Raw genomic sequence first — 14296 nt, 5'->3', positions numbered from 1 at the left:
CCGCGAAGGCGGCGGCGCATGCGCTCTCTCGCGCCTGCAAGTTTTACCGTAATCACCGCACAAGATAGAACCACGCGAACCACATTCAAACAGACATTTAAGAAACACATATATAACGCAAATTACAGTCGCCACTATTTGCATTGATCGTTTTATAAAAGTTAAAATGGACTAAGTAGAGGAAGAAAGTTTTGACAAATAGTAGTCAATTTGCTTTTCGAGTGGGGACTCTAATTGTACCGCGCACGCCGGCCAGATAAAGGCGCTGTTTCCTCCCTATTTCTATGGAGGCATAACTTACCGTCTGCATTCATCAATACGTAGTAATACTAAAAACATCACATTTATTGAAGGCCCATTCCCGTCACCTTTTTCATTTTTTTTCTCATTTTCTGCTCAAAAATTTGACAGCTCCAAAAGCGCATCAATGTGAAACTACTATTTATTCAGATGGAGAATCTAAACGAAAAACTCTGACTCAGACATTCAAACCACAGAGCTGATTGACACTTCCCTGTCCAAACTTCTTACTCACTATTTTATGTTTGGAAAGCCATCAAAAATGAGAAATCTCTGTTTTTCCCATGTTACATATGCACCTTGAAATACCAAAATATGTTTTTTTCTGCATTCATAATCATAAACCATCAAGCCACAAATGCAGACAGACGAAAGAGTGAAAAAAACAGTAAATGTGAAATGAATATTTCTTAGGAAAACACGAAATAAAGAATTTAAGCAGAGAAATGTAACTTTAGAACACCACGTCTTGTTTATTTTACTACTTGAGTGGCACATCCTGGGCATTCTAGCCTTTGTTTTCAATGTAATTTCCCGCATGGTTGCCTCACGTCATTCAAATACTCAACACATCCATACCGTAAAACGTGGGTGGACTGTTTTGTCGAGAGGATTTCCCCTGCATATCACAGTGGGAAACTGACAGTGTGTTCAAGGAAATGTTTAATAATGGAACGTCTCAGAAAGGAAACAAAAAGTCTCTTCTCAGCCTAAACTCCACCAAAAAGGGCCTCATTCTGAACAACTTGACTGCAAACTCCAAAATTTGTGTCTAATCATTCATTTAAGCATTTCCGATCACCAACATTTGATCAATTTTGTGGGTGACGTTGGGATTTTCCCTGGCAATTGTTAGACGTTCAACATTTTGCAATTCACCTTGACTCAAATTTCCGAGCCTATTCACGCGTTTGGGATCATCTAGTTCCCAGAAAACAAAAAAACAGCTGATCAAGAGGGGAAGTTGTCCGTCTTGAAACTGCCACCCGCAGGATTCTTGCTCCTCGTATAAAAAGGGAAACCAGATGAGCTCCCAGTGTCTGTCCAGTAGACATTTGTCCAAGATGTCACCTTCGCAGCGGCTTTGCGCCGCCATTGGAACTCTCCTATTCCTGAGCCGCTTCGACCTTGGGGTCCTCGGAGAGGTCCACCAAGACTTCTCCAAGTGTCTGCATTTCTTTCATGGGAGAACGCCACCCACAGGTGTCAATGCGGCGGGATACCAACCCATATGCCAGCGCTTTAAAAACCAATACCGCTTCGCCACCGCCTACCACCGAGAGCATCGCATACCTTTGTATTCGGCGTACGTAATGAACGCAACGGATGGGAAACGGCCCGATTCCGCCTGGATGTACGAGCCACAGGTGAGAAAAGTCACACTTGACGATACAAGCATTTTTCATCGAAATGTCTGACGATAAAGCCCGGCGTTTGTCCAGTTGGCGTTCTCCCTCGCCAGCCCCGAAATGAAAGCATTCGGCACGCATCCGGATCAGAACGTGCGAGAGAGTCAAGCGCTTCTGGAGGATTACAAGAATTCCAACTACACCCGGGGCCACCTCAATCCCAGCATGCACCAGAAGCCGAGCGAGGACCGGAGGGCCACGTTCACCCTGACCAACGTGGTCCCTCAGCGGGCGGGCTCCAACTCGGGCCCCTGGAATTCCCTGGAGAAAGCGGTGCGGAACAAGTTCAAAACCTTCTGCGAAGGACCCATGTACGTCATCACGGGAGCCGCACCATACGCCAACGGAACTCGTCGGATCAACGACAGGGTGTCCGTCCCCGAGTACATGTGGTCCGCGTATTGCTGCCCGGTCTATAAGGCCAAATTGCCCCGGGACGTGCGGCCGGTCTTTCCCACGTACGCCGCCGTGGGGAGAAACGACCGGGATAGCGGCGAGGAGATCGTCCCGGTGAATCCCCACGCGAAGAGCTCCTTCCGGGGCTACGATGTGAGGACGATGGCGCTGGAGGCCCTGGAGGACTTCCTGGCGCAAAGGCTGCGCATGCCAATTCGCTTGTTTGAAGGACGGTGTCGCTAACTATTAGCAAACGTAACCTTGTTATACTTTGGATCTCGCAATACACCATAATTCTTCCGCAAAAGGTTCATTTCATTTGTGTGCTCTATTTCTATCAGTGGCGGGCCGTCAGGGCCTTCAAGGCCTTCTCTGCTGGCCTAAGAAATATCTGAATCATATATTATATTTTGTCCATCAATACTTATTAAATAATTCCAAATTGTCTGTTAGCTTCCTTTCATTGCTTTTCCCCCTGGTTGCACTGCTTCCAGATGTGTGTTTTCATATTGAAGCATTTAACCAATCACATTTCAGCCATGATTTGTTGCCAGGGTCAGAAATTTGCCTCAAGGCCTTCACAATCAGTTCTGCAGGCTCTGCTGCATTAAACAAGCGTCAAAAAGACTGTTGCTCTAACCGATCAGATTTCGAGTTGGCACCACCACAATGTATTGTCGCAGGCGTAGGGATACGTCATCGCTTTCACCAACTATGATTAGCTACCAAACTGTATCTGGAGCTAGCTGCACAAGCAAATATACTGTTGTGTTGATTTAAAGCCATTTTCAATACGGACTATGACAGAAATACGTACGACAGGACAGGCTCGACTTTCAGCATTGGCTTCGATGGCGATAGAAAAGAAGGAAGAAAGAAAGGAGGATGGATATTGTGTACAGTTAAAAAGGATTTTTGGTGAGTAAAATAGGGCTATATTCCTAAACTATTTCAATTGTGGGCCCGGTTCTGATATCTGAAAAGCTCCAGTGTTTGTATTTAATCACTAAATGCTGCTAGGAAGTGGATTTCACCCCATTTTAGCGCAATTTTTGGCATTTTGCCATTGACGTCCATCGCTGTCTTTTCCCGGGAAAATCACACCCCGGCCCGGTTGTAATGTCCGAAAAGATCCAGTATTTGTATTTAATCATTAAAGGCTGCTAGGAAGTGGATTTTACCCATTGAAGGCGCTACGAGAAAATGCACGGGCCACCACTGATTTCTATGTATTTTATTAAGGCACTGAGGTCAGCCGAGACGTGTCGCAATACCAACAAAGGGCGTCGAAGTGATGCGGGGAGTCTCTTGATTTTCAGCACATTGAGTGACACCCCCATTTTACACTGTATCTATATGGTATGCACCACATTATGCTATGAAAAGCACAGGATGCTACAAGGGTATTTATATATTTCGGGGATGGTTACATTTTGGCGTAACTGCAACTTCTGTCATATCCAGAGACCAATTTTTTTATGTAGAAGTACCAGCTACTACTATATGTAAATGATAAAAATAAGACATTTTTGATGAGTTCTGATGAACCAAAAGGTTTATTTTTTGATACAGACCTTAGACAAATGTACAAAATACAGTCACTTTAACGGGGAATAAAATGCCACTGTTTGCAAGGGAGCCAAGCATCGATACAAACATAAAAATATATTTATCTTTATAAATAGTTACAAATCAGATTAGCATTAGTTGAAAAGACATTGTTTCCATTCCGGCAGTAAAAGATCATGTTGAGTTTAAGGACGAGTCCAGCCATTTTTTCAACAACACCGATGGCTTTTTAGCTGCTCGGCATCACGGACGTTGAGCCCGCAAGCGGTGCACTGCGCCGCCGCCGCCACCGCCGCCTTCTCGCCGTTGTGAATCAGCTGATGCCTCTTCAAGTACTCCACTCGACTAAAGCGCTTCCCGCACGCCTCGCAGCCGTACGGCCGCTCGCCCGTGTGAATCCTCTGATGTCGCTCCAGGTTCCCCAGTCGGCTGAAGCTCCGCCCACACAACGGGCAGCGGTGCGGCCGCTCGCCCGTGTGGACCAGGTGGTGGCGCTCCAGCGAACGCGAGTGCGTGAAGCGCTTGCCGCAAATCTCGCAGCAGTGCGGTCTCTCGGCGGCGCAGGCGCACTCGTGGTTTTTCAGCGCCCAGGCGTGGCTGAAGGTGTTTCCGCAATGGGCGCAGGGAAAGAGGCTCTCCTCGCCGCCGGCGTTGGCTAAATGTGCGCCCCCTAGCGGGCAGGGGTGTTCCTCCACCTCGCCCTCGGTGGGGAAACCTCCCCCACACTGTGGGCAGAAGTGGAGCAGGTCGGCGGTGGCCTCGTCTTCGCCGCCGCTCTCGCCCGCGCTTCCCGTCGCGGACGGGATGTGGGCGTGCTCGGCCTCCCCGGCCTTCGCCTGGCTTCTCTCGAGCTGCCGCGCGGGCGTCCGTCGCTCCGCGTCGCCGTCCTGCTCCAAGCCGTCCAATCCGATGTACTTGGGAGGCGACGCTTTCATCTCGGCGGCGGGCTGAGCGGGCTGGGCGGGCCGGGAAGCCGCCGTGACGGCCTGTTGGCGGCCTCTCTCTGCCCTCAGCGCCGACTCCAAGCCCCTCAGCTCGTCCGCCGTCATGCCGGATTCCGATTTGTCCCCGGAGACCACGTCCCAGTCGTCGTCCCCTTTCTTGGCCGAGGCCAGGCTCAGGGGACGATCCGAAGGGTCCCCTGGGAGTGAAAAAAAGGGAAATGAGACGTGCCAAACGTCAGAAATCGGCCGTTTACCCTTTTTTCTAGTGCTGTTTACCAGCGACATGTACAAAAATAAAGTTGTTTTCTAAAACTGTTTCCTTTTTCAATAGTTGCAAAGAAATAAAAAACAAACAGAAAATCAACGACTACTCACGTTTTGGTTTTAGCCAACACACGCCGACACGCTTGAAACAACAGATGAGAATGCGCACATGCCGTTGAAAAGGAAGTGAGCACACGACTTTCAAAATAATGGACGTTTTGACAACGCGCAAAATGCACATCTTATTTAGAAAATGACGTTGTGTTTTCAAATGAATTGTTAAAGTTCAATGAAAAATTTCAACCTTTTTTGTCAAGTCATTTTTCTGAGATTTTTTTTTCTTTTTGTTTTTGATGCACTGTGCGTAATTCGTAGTTTGGTAAAAAGTGGCGTAGTAAACTACAGAAGATTTGCAGTATTTGACAACTCTTGGAAATGGATGTAAAGATCAAATCAATGAGCAAGATTTTCTAACCATCCAGAAATTCCACCCAAAATCCCAACATGCCAATCAATTTGCAGTTTGGGTTGTCGGCGCACCTTCAATTTGTGTTCTGGAACCTTCGGGGAAGTTGTGACTTGACGAGTCCAGTTTCAGAGCCTCTTTGAGCAACTTGAAAGAAGTGGGTTGATATCCATCGATTTCGGGAAACTGCGTGGACAAAAAGGGAAGAACATGCTGTCACGATTTCCATGGCGGCACACCACCAGATACAAAAACTCATTAATGGTATACCCAGGAAGCAGTAGGTGCTCTGCAATGCAGTTTTGAAAATGGCCAAACACGGCCACTTTGAGTGAATTGGACATCTATTGTTGTCAATGGCAGGCAGCGAGTTCATTTTGCATTACTTCCTTGTCATTTTAGGGTACTTAGAATTCACTTCATGTACATTTTGGAACATTTCTTCTTGGTTTGGGGGTAATTTGGGGATTCTCGTGATTAATTTGTGGGTTTCTGCTGATTTGGGGGACATTTTAAAGCTTTCTTGTTAAGTCATTGGCCGTTACCAAGCCTGCTTCTTCAATCTCTGTTTTGAAAGTCTCCCACCTTGAACATACTTGTGATACAAATGATCAACTCATCAGCACCCTGATAACGATCCTGATTGTTTCCTTCAGGTGTGTGCGGGGGAGGGGAAAGGCAGAAACCAGAGTGGATATGTGCCCTCCAAGACCAGAGTTGGTCAACCTTGCTATACAATATGATCGAATAAAATGACTTGACAGTAAAAAAATGCAGTGTTTATGCCCTTTGTTTAGCTGAAACTGTGTTCATTTTAGGTCACCTTGATTTATCAAAGTCATGTAAAAATCTGTTATTAAGTTTTGTAAAATAATTAGACCAAATCACTTTTGCGTGGTTGTCGCGTAAACGTGGCCTTGAGCCCTATGGAATTTCTCGGATCATTTGGAATGGTTATCGCCCCATATTTTGTAGCTTTCTTATTCACCTCCTCTTTGATGCCGGTGGTCTCTTCCCCCTCATCAGTGAGGCTGTGCTCCCCTTCGCCTTCGTCTTCCCCATCCCGCACCACACCGTCCTCGTCCTCATCCCCCCTGGGGAGCTGGACGAGGTACATCAGCCTGGAATCGTTCCCTCCGTGCCCCGCCGCCGTCGCCGCCGCCGCTCCGGCTCCGCCTTCTCCGCCCTCCTCCCACGAGCCTCCGGGCCAGCCTCTGCGATAGGCTGCTGCGGGGCCCTTTTTCGCCTTGCCTGCTGAGTAGAAAAGAAAACGTGAGGACGGGAAGGAAGGAATGACGGTACGGCGTGAAGAGGAGGAATGGCAGGAGGAGGAGGAGGGAGTGATGATTGGAGGAGGGGAAAAAAGGTGGGGGCGGAGGTGAGGTTGAAGGAGGAAGGCAAGCGCGGAGGAGAAGTGGAGAGAGAATGCTTAATTGGGCCGGAGGAGGAGGAGGAGAGGAGAGTGGGAGAGAGGCGCGAGGGAGGGAAAGCACGGGAGAAGGAAGAGGAGGCGGGGGCGGCGTAGCGGAGGAGGTGGGGGAGGAAGCTTCAAAGAATGAGGAGGTGGGGGGGGGGGGGGGTGTCTAGAGAAAGAGGAGGAGGAGGGTGTCGAGGGCAGATGGAGGAAAAGGCGGAGGATAAGGAAGGAAGGGAAGAAGGAGAAGGAGGAGGAGGAGGGGGTGGATAAAGGACGACAGGGAGGGAGGAAGAAAAAGTGCTCAAGCCCAGAGACCAGGGGAGGAGGAGGAGGAGGAGGAAGGAGGAAGGAACAGCGTGTCAATACACAGAAGAAAAGGAGGAGGTGGTAGAAGACTGAAAGGGGGGTTGTCAACGCACAGGAAAAAGAAAAAAAAAAGGGGAGGAAGAGGAGGGAGTAATCAGCCAGATGGTTTGCAACAAAACAAGTGTTGGGCTTCAAGCTTTGCGATTCAAAAATATAATCCCCATTCTATCATTTGCCCCGTTATCAAATAGCAGGACGGCGAAGGTGAAGGAACGGCGCCCGCTTACGGTCCGTCTCCATTTTCCGTTTGTGATGTCCTCCCTCCTCGCCGACGGCGTTTCGCCGACTGGCGGCCCAGCCGGCGCCGTACACGCGTTCCGTCCTCAGCTTGTTCTCGGTGAGCTTGAGGCGGAGCTTGAGAGCGTCGTTCTCCTTGCGGTTGAGGGACAACTCCACCAGGTAGTTGGCCACCGTCTCCTGGAACAGTTTGGTGATCTCGCACACGGACGAGCGGATGAGGCCGTCCATGACGGCCGTCAGATGAGTCTCGAAGGTGGTGACCGATTCCTCCATCGTCACGCCGACGGGTTCGAACGGAAGCTGGAGACGATAGGTATGTGAGAGCGTTAAGGCGGACCAACAAATTAAAATAAAAGGACTCCAAACCTCCGTTCAAAGCTAGGCCACGCCCCTAATAAAACTTACCTGAGGTTAGTGCAATGACGTAAGAAGGTGGAGAAAGTTTGATTTGGTTTAATTTGTCAATAATTACAACACAAACTATAGTCCCAAAAGACAGGCATATCATTTCTCTCTTCTAGTAACGTTAAACTTATATTAAAAATGAACAGATTATTTGACTCTTTAACTGGAAGGCTAAAAATGCTTTCTCTCCCTACAAAGATGCTAAAGCATCATGATCCATACATTACATTATTCATTTGATCAACTTAAATGCTCCATTCTCGGCTATTTGGGGCAACTAAACGACAGCTGAATGTCAAAACAGTCGTTAAAAATAGTAAATGGAGGAGAATTTGGATAAAGTGTAAACAGAAATCTGCAACAACAGAGGGGTTGCATTATTAGCTATTGAGCTAAGGCTACTTTGCCTTTAAGAAAAAAAAAAACACGCACCGTACGCTTTGATGCCTTGGCAAATCTTGATATCACGGAAAAGAAGCTTGGTTCAACGGTCTGGACGGAGGTTCGGTCCGATTGGAAAGCAAAGGTAGAAGGCGACAAAGGAAAGCGCCATCTAACTTCTCCGCTGTTTCCCACCGCGACTGTCAGTGCTTTCCCCCTCGCTTGCCTGCCAATCGAGCCTGGGGGCTCTGCGCATGCTCAGTAATGTCCTCGTCCAATAGGCACGAAATTATAATCACTTTTGGACGGGTGGTGGCGCTGTGAAAAGCTAGTGACCTCAAACGAACGACTAGCTAAAATTACACAGAATTTCCTGAATTACGCAAATAGAAGACTTAACATATATAGTGCACGCAAGCAGAGTAAAAAGCAAAGCCTGCGCATGGTCACTATTAACGTTCTCTATAAACAGCCATGCCACATCAAACATGGCGGATGTGCTGACGTATTTGTACTAGCAGAAAGGTCTACTTGTGTATAATGTATGGCTAGGTAGCGCTGAGTGTCCGGAACCGCTCAGACCGTCGAGAGAAGCCTGTTTTGAAAGAACATCCAAACACTTAACGTTGAAATCATGCCGATGTTCGTCGTTAACACCAACGTGGCTAAAAGCGACGTGCCGACGGCTCTGCTGTCAGAAGCTACCGAGGAGCTAGCCAAAGCTACGGGGAAGCCTGCACAAGTAAGATTCTAATTCTACATCATGACACGGTTTTGCTCAGTCATTTGCATCACCCGACAACGACTCCCGGCTTGTTTCACTCATTTTTGCATATCATGTTTCCCAAATGGATAATCTCGTGCGTGGTCTCGTAACGTAACGATATATTTTCTACCAAATATGTGTACTTTCTGCAGTATATTGCGGTGCAAATCAACCCAGACAAAATGATGGTGTTTGGAGGCAAGGGAGACCCGTGTGCACTCTGCTCCCTTCATAGCATTGGGAAGATCAGTTCTTCCCAAAACAAGCAGTACTCGAAACTACTTTGTGGACTTCTCAACAAACACCTGGGCGTTTCAGCGGACAGGTATGCTAAGATTATGAATTAAATCATGAAGGAAATGCATACAAACAGTCTTCTCTCCTTGGCCGCTCCAAGCCACAATTTCTTTTGTGATCTCTCCTTTAGGATTTATATTAATTTCGTGGATATGGATGGTTGCAATGTGGCCTGGAACAACTCTACTTTTGGCTAAGGTGGTTTTCATCCTCAAATGAAACTTCATTCCAACGGTATTAAAGATGATAGCTTGTTATTCATTCACTAGCATATATTCAAAATAGCTTAGCACGGATTGTTTCTTTCATCAATAAAGCCCATCTGGTTGTACATAAATGTGTTTTTTCAGTCTTACTTTAACTTTTCATTGATGAAAAATCATACAGAAACATTGCTGCCATAATGAATGTGTTAAAATGTCGTAACGATGCCAACGTTTTCCCCTCAAATAAAAAAATCTTTTAAAAAAACAATAATTCACTGCCATTGATGGTGATTGACATCCAATCCATTTTGACTGCTAATGACCAGTCACGCAATCAAGACAATATCATAAATGTCCAATCCATTGGAATTACACTCACTCCCAGGCAGGAATACAGAGCAGCGTTTGAGTTAATTTTTCTGTTGAGGGATTCTAATGTAATATTAATTAACGACATTAAAATTGACTTTGTTCTCCACCTGCCAAGAAACACGACGCTAAAAAGGTTCGCTCCGCCTTATGTTTTAATCCTCCTCGCGACTTCTGAAACATCAGTCGAACCTTTTTCGGAGAAAACCCAAAGACACCTGGAAACATGTCCATTTTCGTCGTCAACACCAACGCCTCCAAAGACAAATTGACGGAGGCTTTACTATCAGAAGCCACCGAAGAACTGACTCATTTAATGAGCAAGCCTGCACAGGTATGTCCAGACGTCAATTGATCACTGTTGATGAGCATGATCTCATATTTTATTCTCTTCCATTCATCAGTTCATTGCTGTACATTTCCACGCCGATCAAATTATTATGATTGGTGGAAATTCAGACCTGTGTGCCATCTGCTATTTCGAGAGCATTGAAAAGCTCAACTCTGATCAAATCAAGGAATGCTCGAAAAAACTCAGTGGACTGCTCAACAAACAATTGGGCATATCTCCTGACAGGTAACACGAATGTTCATTTTGTGTGTGTTCTTCTGAAATGCAAAATTCTCTCTTTGTCTCCACGTTCTTTCAGGATTATTATTAATTTTGTGGACATGGATGCTCGCAACGTGGCCTGGAACAACACCACTTCTACCCGAGCTGAAGCTTGACCTCCTAAAATACAACATAGTTGACCTCATTGACCTATTTAAAAATAACCAAGTAAGAAAACCACATGATGACTTATTTCATGTAATGTTTGCATTGGTGTTTCATCTCTGCAATAAAGTTGATCGTGAAATACATGTGTTCTCGTGAATTGTCTCACTTATTTGCAATGCAATGCTAGAGAGCATAAGTGGTGAAAAATTTCATTATGTAAACATTCGTATGAAAGCCAGTTAGCCTTTTAGGTGTTGCCAGAAAAACTTGTTTGAGCTTTTTTAATTGGGAAGCAAAAGCACAGACAACAACAAGATATTGACACAAGTCAAAGAGGCAAAATGCTTAGATAAATTCCCATATATTTGATATTTGCTAATAAACCATGCAATATTATCCCCTGGGTTCCGTTCACTTTGAATTTTTACCATCTTCAATGGATTTCCATATTGGCTAATAACTAAATTCTCACATTCAAGTGCCAACAAAAGCAAAATAGTATGTCAATTGAACAAATTAATGTTTGTTTTCATTTCATGCTGCGTGTATTATTGTAACATGAATAAAACAATTTCAAAACGGTTAAACTGCCAAATATCTAATCAAGTACAGTGCGCTCTCTTCAAATTAAGTACTACCTTTTTTGAATTTACATCATTCCTGAGGTAATTCTAACAACTTCAGTCTTGACGAAAAAAGCAAAAAAGTCTTCCAACCACAGTTCTGCTGTTTCTGGCAAATGATCTGTAGCTACTGTATTTTGGTGTTTTTTTTTTTCGCCTTAAATCTGAAAACATGGATTTATAATAGCCAAAAATGCTATAAAAAGTACTTCAGAGCGCCGACTACATCATAAATCACTTTATTGGCTACACAATTGTACATTTTCTCTGCTAGAGTAAGTATGACGAAATAATTTTATTGATGTCGCTTGTGTATTAGACTGCTACTAGGACGTAGTAATTTCTGGTTACGTTTTCCTATTTCTTTTCCTTTTATGGTGATAGTGTCCATAAAAAAAATATGTGACCTCTCCGGATACGTTTGTAAACTGGACGGACAGGATTGTTGCTATATTTTTATTTTGTATTTTTTTTTTTAATGTGCCGGGTTAGCTATCGTCTCGCGAGATTTGTCGAGACTTCCGCCTCCTAGCATGACTGACATCTCGTGGCTGCTTGCTTGCAACCGCATACATGACAGCCGAGTTAGTAAATAAACCGGCCGTATGTCACTCTGGATTTAAACAAACACGGAATATGGTAAAAATCCACCAGTACCTCGTCAGGTTTCATTTAGAATTACTACACACAGGAATATTTCACGTCATGTCGAGCAAACACTTGCTTTTCACGTATTAGCTAAATTAGCTAGCGTGCACCATGTCACCAAATGTGCACGTTTAAATCGGTAGCTTCGCGTTTAAACTGTTCCAAAGCGGGAGTGAGGCTCGAAACGTTTAAAAAAAACGTTGGGAAGAAGCCAATTTAATTAGTGAAAGTGCAATTGAAGCGAACTGTCAACTACGATGGACAACGTGCGCAACGCCTTCCACGCGCAATTAGCCGCTGTCATGGACTCTTTGCTAGCGGCTGCCGTGTGCGAAATAGCCAAGATCTTCGAGAGCAGCATGTGTGGGCAGCAGGCCGAAATCGCCAGACTCCTCGCCGAGCTGGAGCAAGTGGAGAGGAGACCGAGGACCAAAAACCAGGAAGATGGCATGGCTGCACAGGGCGACGAGCGCTTGAGCTCCAACCCCCTCACGGAAGCAGGTAGTATTGTAATACCACACTAAATAGATGCCATAGATTTGCCCCTAAACGTGTTGTTCTCTTGTAAATTATAGGAAGTTGTGCGATATTTTACACAGGAAAGGACCCGGATAGGGAAAACTCCTCAAGTGAGCAGAAGATGGTCACAGAGTCTATAACTTCGATAAAATATGAGGTTTGAGCTTATCCTCTTTATGCACAGTTGCAAATGCTAAATCATTGCCATACTCTAATCTTCAGGTTATTTGGGAGAAAACATGATATTCATTTCTTTATGGGTTCAAATCATACGGACACACTGCCTACGCATAAAAGTTACTTAAATCCGGCAGAAGCCCAAAATACTACACTAGTAGTTAGCAATGTTTTTGATGCATAAATTCTGAAAAAGTACTTTCGTTGTAGCCATAACGACACTCCTTCTACTTTTAAAGTCATCCCTACGTGATGGATCTCAGCCTCAATTGGGGTCTCTCCTCGTTCAAATCCCAGAGGAAAGCATTGACATTCCAGACCAGAGGACACGTCCTCTGAATGACCCCCACGTCCAAGTCAAGGGTGAGAAATGACAGTCCACTTCTAAAATGTGGCCATCATTTGATATTTTCTCCCCCTTTCCTTCACGTTTTCTATAGTTTGTCATTGGCACGAGGCGACCCCTGCGGAAGAACACCGATCACAACAAGAAAGAAATTCTCCGAGCGGACGTTGCTCCCCCAAGACAACACCACCTGAGCAATGGTCTTCAGTTTTGGACAACACTCGAGGTATGATCCGTGGTACCAGCGCCTACTTCCAAGCCGAAACCAGCAAAGAGGAGCACGATTCTTTAGTATTCTTGGCTGAAAAACAAGAGAAGCACAACTACAACCAGACATCCGAACACGGAAATCAAAAACCTGCGCAAAGCGAGGCTCGGCAACATCGACCGCCATCCGTCTCACCGTGCGGACGCGGCGACGACGCGTCCTTGAATCGCATTAGGCGAAACGTCTTCGCCGACAGAGACCCCGTACGCCTGCAATCCAATTCGCAGTCTCTCAAAGTGCACCCACCGAGCCTCGACGGCGCCCCCGGCGGAGGCGGCGCTCGCCCGTACGCCTGCCCGTACTGTAGCAAAAGCTTCAGCTACCCATCCCACCAACGGCGGCATTTGTTGCGCCACACGGGGATCCGTCTGCATCCCTGCCAGTTCTGCGACAAGAGCTTCCTGACGGCCTCCGAGCTCACCGTCCACACCCGCACGCACACCGGCGAGCGGCCTTTTACTTGCTTGCAGTGCGGCAAGCGTTTCGCCCGCAGCGGGAACTTGCGAGCGCATCAACGGGACGTTCACATGCGAAAGAGGCCCTTCGCTTGCGCTGAGTGCGGAAAGAGGTTTGCCCACAGAGGGAACCTGAGAGTGCACAACCACAGAGTGCATCATGGGGATCCTTCCTACGTGGAGCAACCAGACATGGCTCATAATCCCAGTTAAAATTCATGCTTGGCTCCCAGTTCATCACCAAAATGCATCAGTTCACCGGGAGCTGCCAAATAATACGAATCTTGTATCAAAACCATGAAAAATAACGTTTTTTTTCCTCAGCAATTTACATTTTTTGTTTTTTAGCTGGCTAATTTAACTTAGCGTGACGATTCATTTGGAATGGAACGTCACGTTCTAAATGTTTTGCATTTTGCACGTTATTAAAATGCACATTGTTAAATGTTCCATTATTTTGAAAGTATGCTGCTCACTTCCTTTTCAACGACACGTGTGCTTTCTCATCAGATGTTTCCAGCAGTGTAGAGACGTGTTAGCTAAAGCCAAAATGTGAGTACTAATAGTTGTTTTCTTTGCCTGAATGAACTGTTGAAAAAAAGGAAATATTAATTTGTATTTTATTAAATGGGAAACTGATATGCTGGAGCATTATAATAGTCGTATTATTAGATCCTCCCATTTTCAACTTGTATCACCTTGTTCTAGAGACACCGCACTTCATAACAATTATTTTTATTTTTT

The 14296-nt window shown here is 45.8% G+C and overlaps 5 protein-coding genes across 9 annotated transcripts; 4 read left to right on the top strand and 1 right to left on the bottom strand.

Annotated features, from left to right (window-relative positions):
• The first annotated feature begins 1363 nt into the window (after nucleotides 1-1363).
• On the top strand, nucleotides 1364-2348 carry LOC144082835 (endonuclease domain-containing 1 protein-like). Its single transcript, XM_077610274.1, has 2 exons — nucleotides 1364-1667; nucleotides 1743-2348. The coding sequence occupies exons 1-2, from the start codon at nucleotides 1365-1367 to the stop codon at nucleotides 2346-2348; spliced, it is 909 nt and encodes a 302-aa protein (XP_077466400.1). The 5' UTR covers nucleotide 1364.
• Nucleotides 2349-3637: 1289 nt separating this feature from the next.
• On the bottom strand, nucleotides 3638-8426 carry LOC144082589 (uncharacterized). 2 transcript variants are annotated; one of them, XM_077609847.1, is made up of 5 exons: nucleotides 8209-8426; nucleotides 7359-7671; nucleotides 6337-6602; nucleotides 5423-5534; nucleotides 3638-4815 (listed from the first exon to the last, which is right to left on the bottom strand). In XM_077609847.1, exons 2-5 carry the CDS (start codon nucleotides 7642-7644, stop codon nucleotides 3884-3886), a joined length of 1596 nt encoding a protein of 531 aa, XP_077465973.1. In that variant the 5' UTR covers nucleotides 7645-7671; nucleotides 8209-8426; the 3' UTR covers nucleotides 3638-3883. The 2 variants fall into 2 exon arrangements, with proteins under 2 accessions (XP_077465973.1, XP_077465974.1); XM_077609848.1 differs by having other exon boundaries at nucleotides 6337-6599.
• Nucleotides 8427-8601: 175 nt separating this feature from the next.
• On the top strand, nucleotides 8602-9557 carry LOC144082591 (macrophage migration inhibitory factor-like). Its single transcript, XM_077609851.1, has 3 exons — nucleotides 8602-8899; nucleotides 9076-9248; nucleotides 9351-9557. The coding sequence occupies exons 1-3, from the start codon at nucleotides 8792-8794 to the stop codon at nucleotides 9415-9417; spliced, it is 348 nt and encodes a 115-aa protein (XP_077465977.1). The 5' UTR covers nucleotides 8602-8791; the 3' UTR covers nucleotides 9418-9557.
• A 141-nt stretch (nucleotides 9558-9698) lies between these two features.
• On the top strand, nucleotides 9699-10587 carry LOC144082590 (macrophage migration inhibitory factor-like). The gene is made up of 3 exons (XM_077609849.1): nucleotides 9699-10129; nucleotides 10200-10372; nucleotides 10446-10587. Exons 1-3 carry the CDS (start codon nucleotides 10022-10024, stop codon nucleotides 10522-10524), a joined length of 360 nt encoding a protein of 119 aa, XP_077465975.1. The 5' UTR covers nucleotides 9699-10021; the 3' UTR covers nucleotides 10525-10587.
• Nucleotides 10588-11663: 1076 nt separating this feature from the next.
• LOC144082352 (uncharacterized) lies at nucleotides 11664-14255 on the top strand. Of its 4 annotated transcripts, none has more exons than XM_077609467.1 (4): nucleotides 11664-12288; nucleotides 12387-12463; nucleotides 12747-12846; nucleotides 12924-14255. In XM_077609467.1, the coding sequence occupies exons 1-4, from the start codon at nucleotides 12045-12047 to the stop codon at nucleotides 13763-13765; spliced, it is 1263 nt and encodes a 420-aa protein (XP_077465593.1). In that variant the 5' UTR covers nucleotides 11664-12044; the 3' UTR covers nucleotides 13766-14255. The 4 variants fall into 4 exon arrangements, with proteins under 4 accessions (XP_077465593.1, XP_077465592.1, XP_077465591.1 ...); XM_077609466.1 differs by having other exon boundaries at nucleotides 12723-12846; XM_077609465.1 differs by having other exon boundaries at nucleotides 12363-12463.
• Nucleotides 14256-14296: the final 41 nt, after the last annotated feature.

Source organism: Stigmatopora argus, chromosome 9 (genome assembly GCF_051989625.1).
Source record: "Stigmatopora argus isolate UIUO_Sarg chromosome 9, RoL_Sarg_1.0, whole genome shotgun sequence".
NCBI lineage: Eukaryota > Metazoa > Chordata > Actinopteri > Syngnathiformes > Syngnathidae > Stigmatopora > Stigmatopora argus.
This window is presented reverse-complemented; position numbering and strand designations above follow the sequence as displayed.

Coding starts and splice junctions, on each gene's coding strand:
- LOC144082589 (XM_077609847.1), bottom strand. CDS start 7,644: ATGGAGGAATCGGTCACCACCTTCGAGACTCATCTGACGGCCGTCATG. Junction 5,535..6,336: donor CCACCGGCATCAAAGAGGAG/GTGAATAAGAAA, acceptor TTGTCCACGCAG/TTTCCCGAAATCGATGGATA. Junction 4,816..5,422: donor TTCCAGAACACAAATTGAAG/GTGCGCCGACAA, acceptor TTTCACTCCCAG/GGGACCCTTCGGATCGTCCC.
- LOC144082590 (XM_077609849.1), top strand. CDS start 10,022: ATGTCCATTTTCGTCGTCAACACCAACGCCTCCAAAGACAAATTGACG. Junction 10,130..10,199: donor TAATGAGCAAGCCTGCACAG/GTATGTCCAGAC, acceptor TCCATTCATCAG/TTCATTGCTGTACATTTCCA. Junction 10,373..10,445: donor TTGGGCATATCTCCTGACAG/GTAACACGAATG, acceptor ACGTTCTTTCAG/GATTATTATTAATTTTGTGG.
- LOC144082591 (XM_077609851.1), top strand. CDS start 8,792: ATGCCGATGTTCGTCGTTAACACCAACGTGGCTAAAAGCGACGTGCCG. Junction 8,900..9,075: donor CTACGGGGAAGCCTGCACAA/GTAAGATTCTAA, acceptor TACTTTCTGCAG/TATATTGCGGTGCAAATCAA. Junction 9,249..9,350: donor CTGGGCGTTTCAGCGGACAG/GTATGCTAAGAT, acceptor TCTCTCCTTTAG/GATTTATATTAATTTCGTGG.
- LOC144082352 (XM_077609464.1), top strand. CDS start 12,045: ATGGACAACGTGCGCAACGCCTTCCACGCGCAATTAGCCGCTGTCATG. Junction 12,289..12,362: donor CAACCCCCTCACGGAAGCAG/GTAGTATTGTAA, acceptor TGTAAATTATAG/GAAGTTGTGCGATATTTTAC. Junction 12,847..12,923: donor CCCCCACGTCCAAGTCAAGG/GTGAGAAATGAC, acceptor CGTTTTCTATAG/TTTGTCATTGGCACGAGGCG.
- LOC144082835 (XM_077610274.1), top strand. CDS start 1,365: ATGTCACCTTCGCAGCGGCTTTGCGCCGCCATTGGAACTCTCCTATTC. Junction 1,668..1,742: donor CCTGGATGTACGAGCCACAG/GTGAGAAAAGTC, acceptor GCGTTTGTCCAG/TTGGCGTTCTCCCTCGCCAG.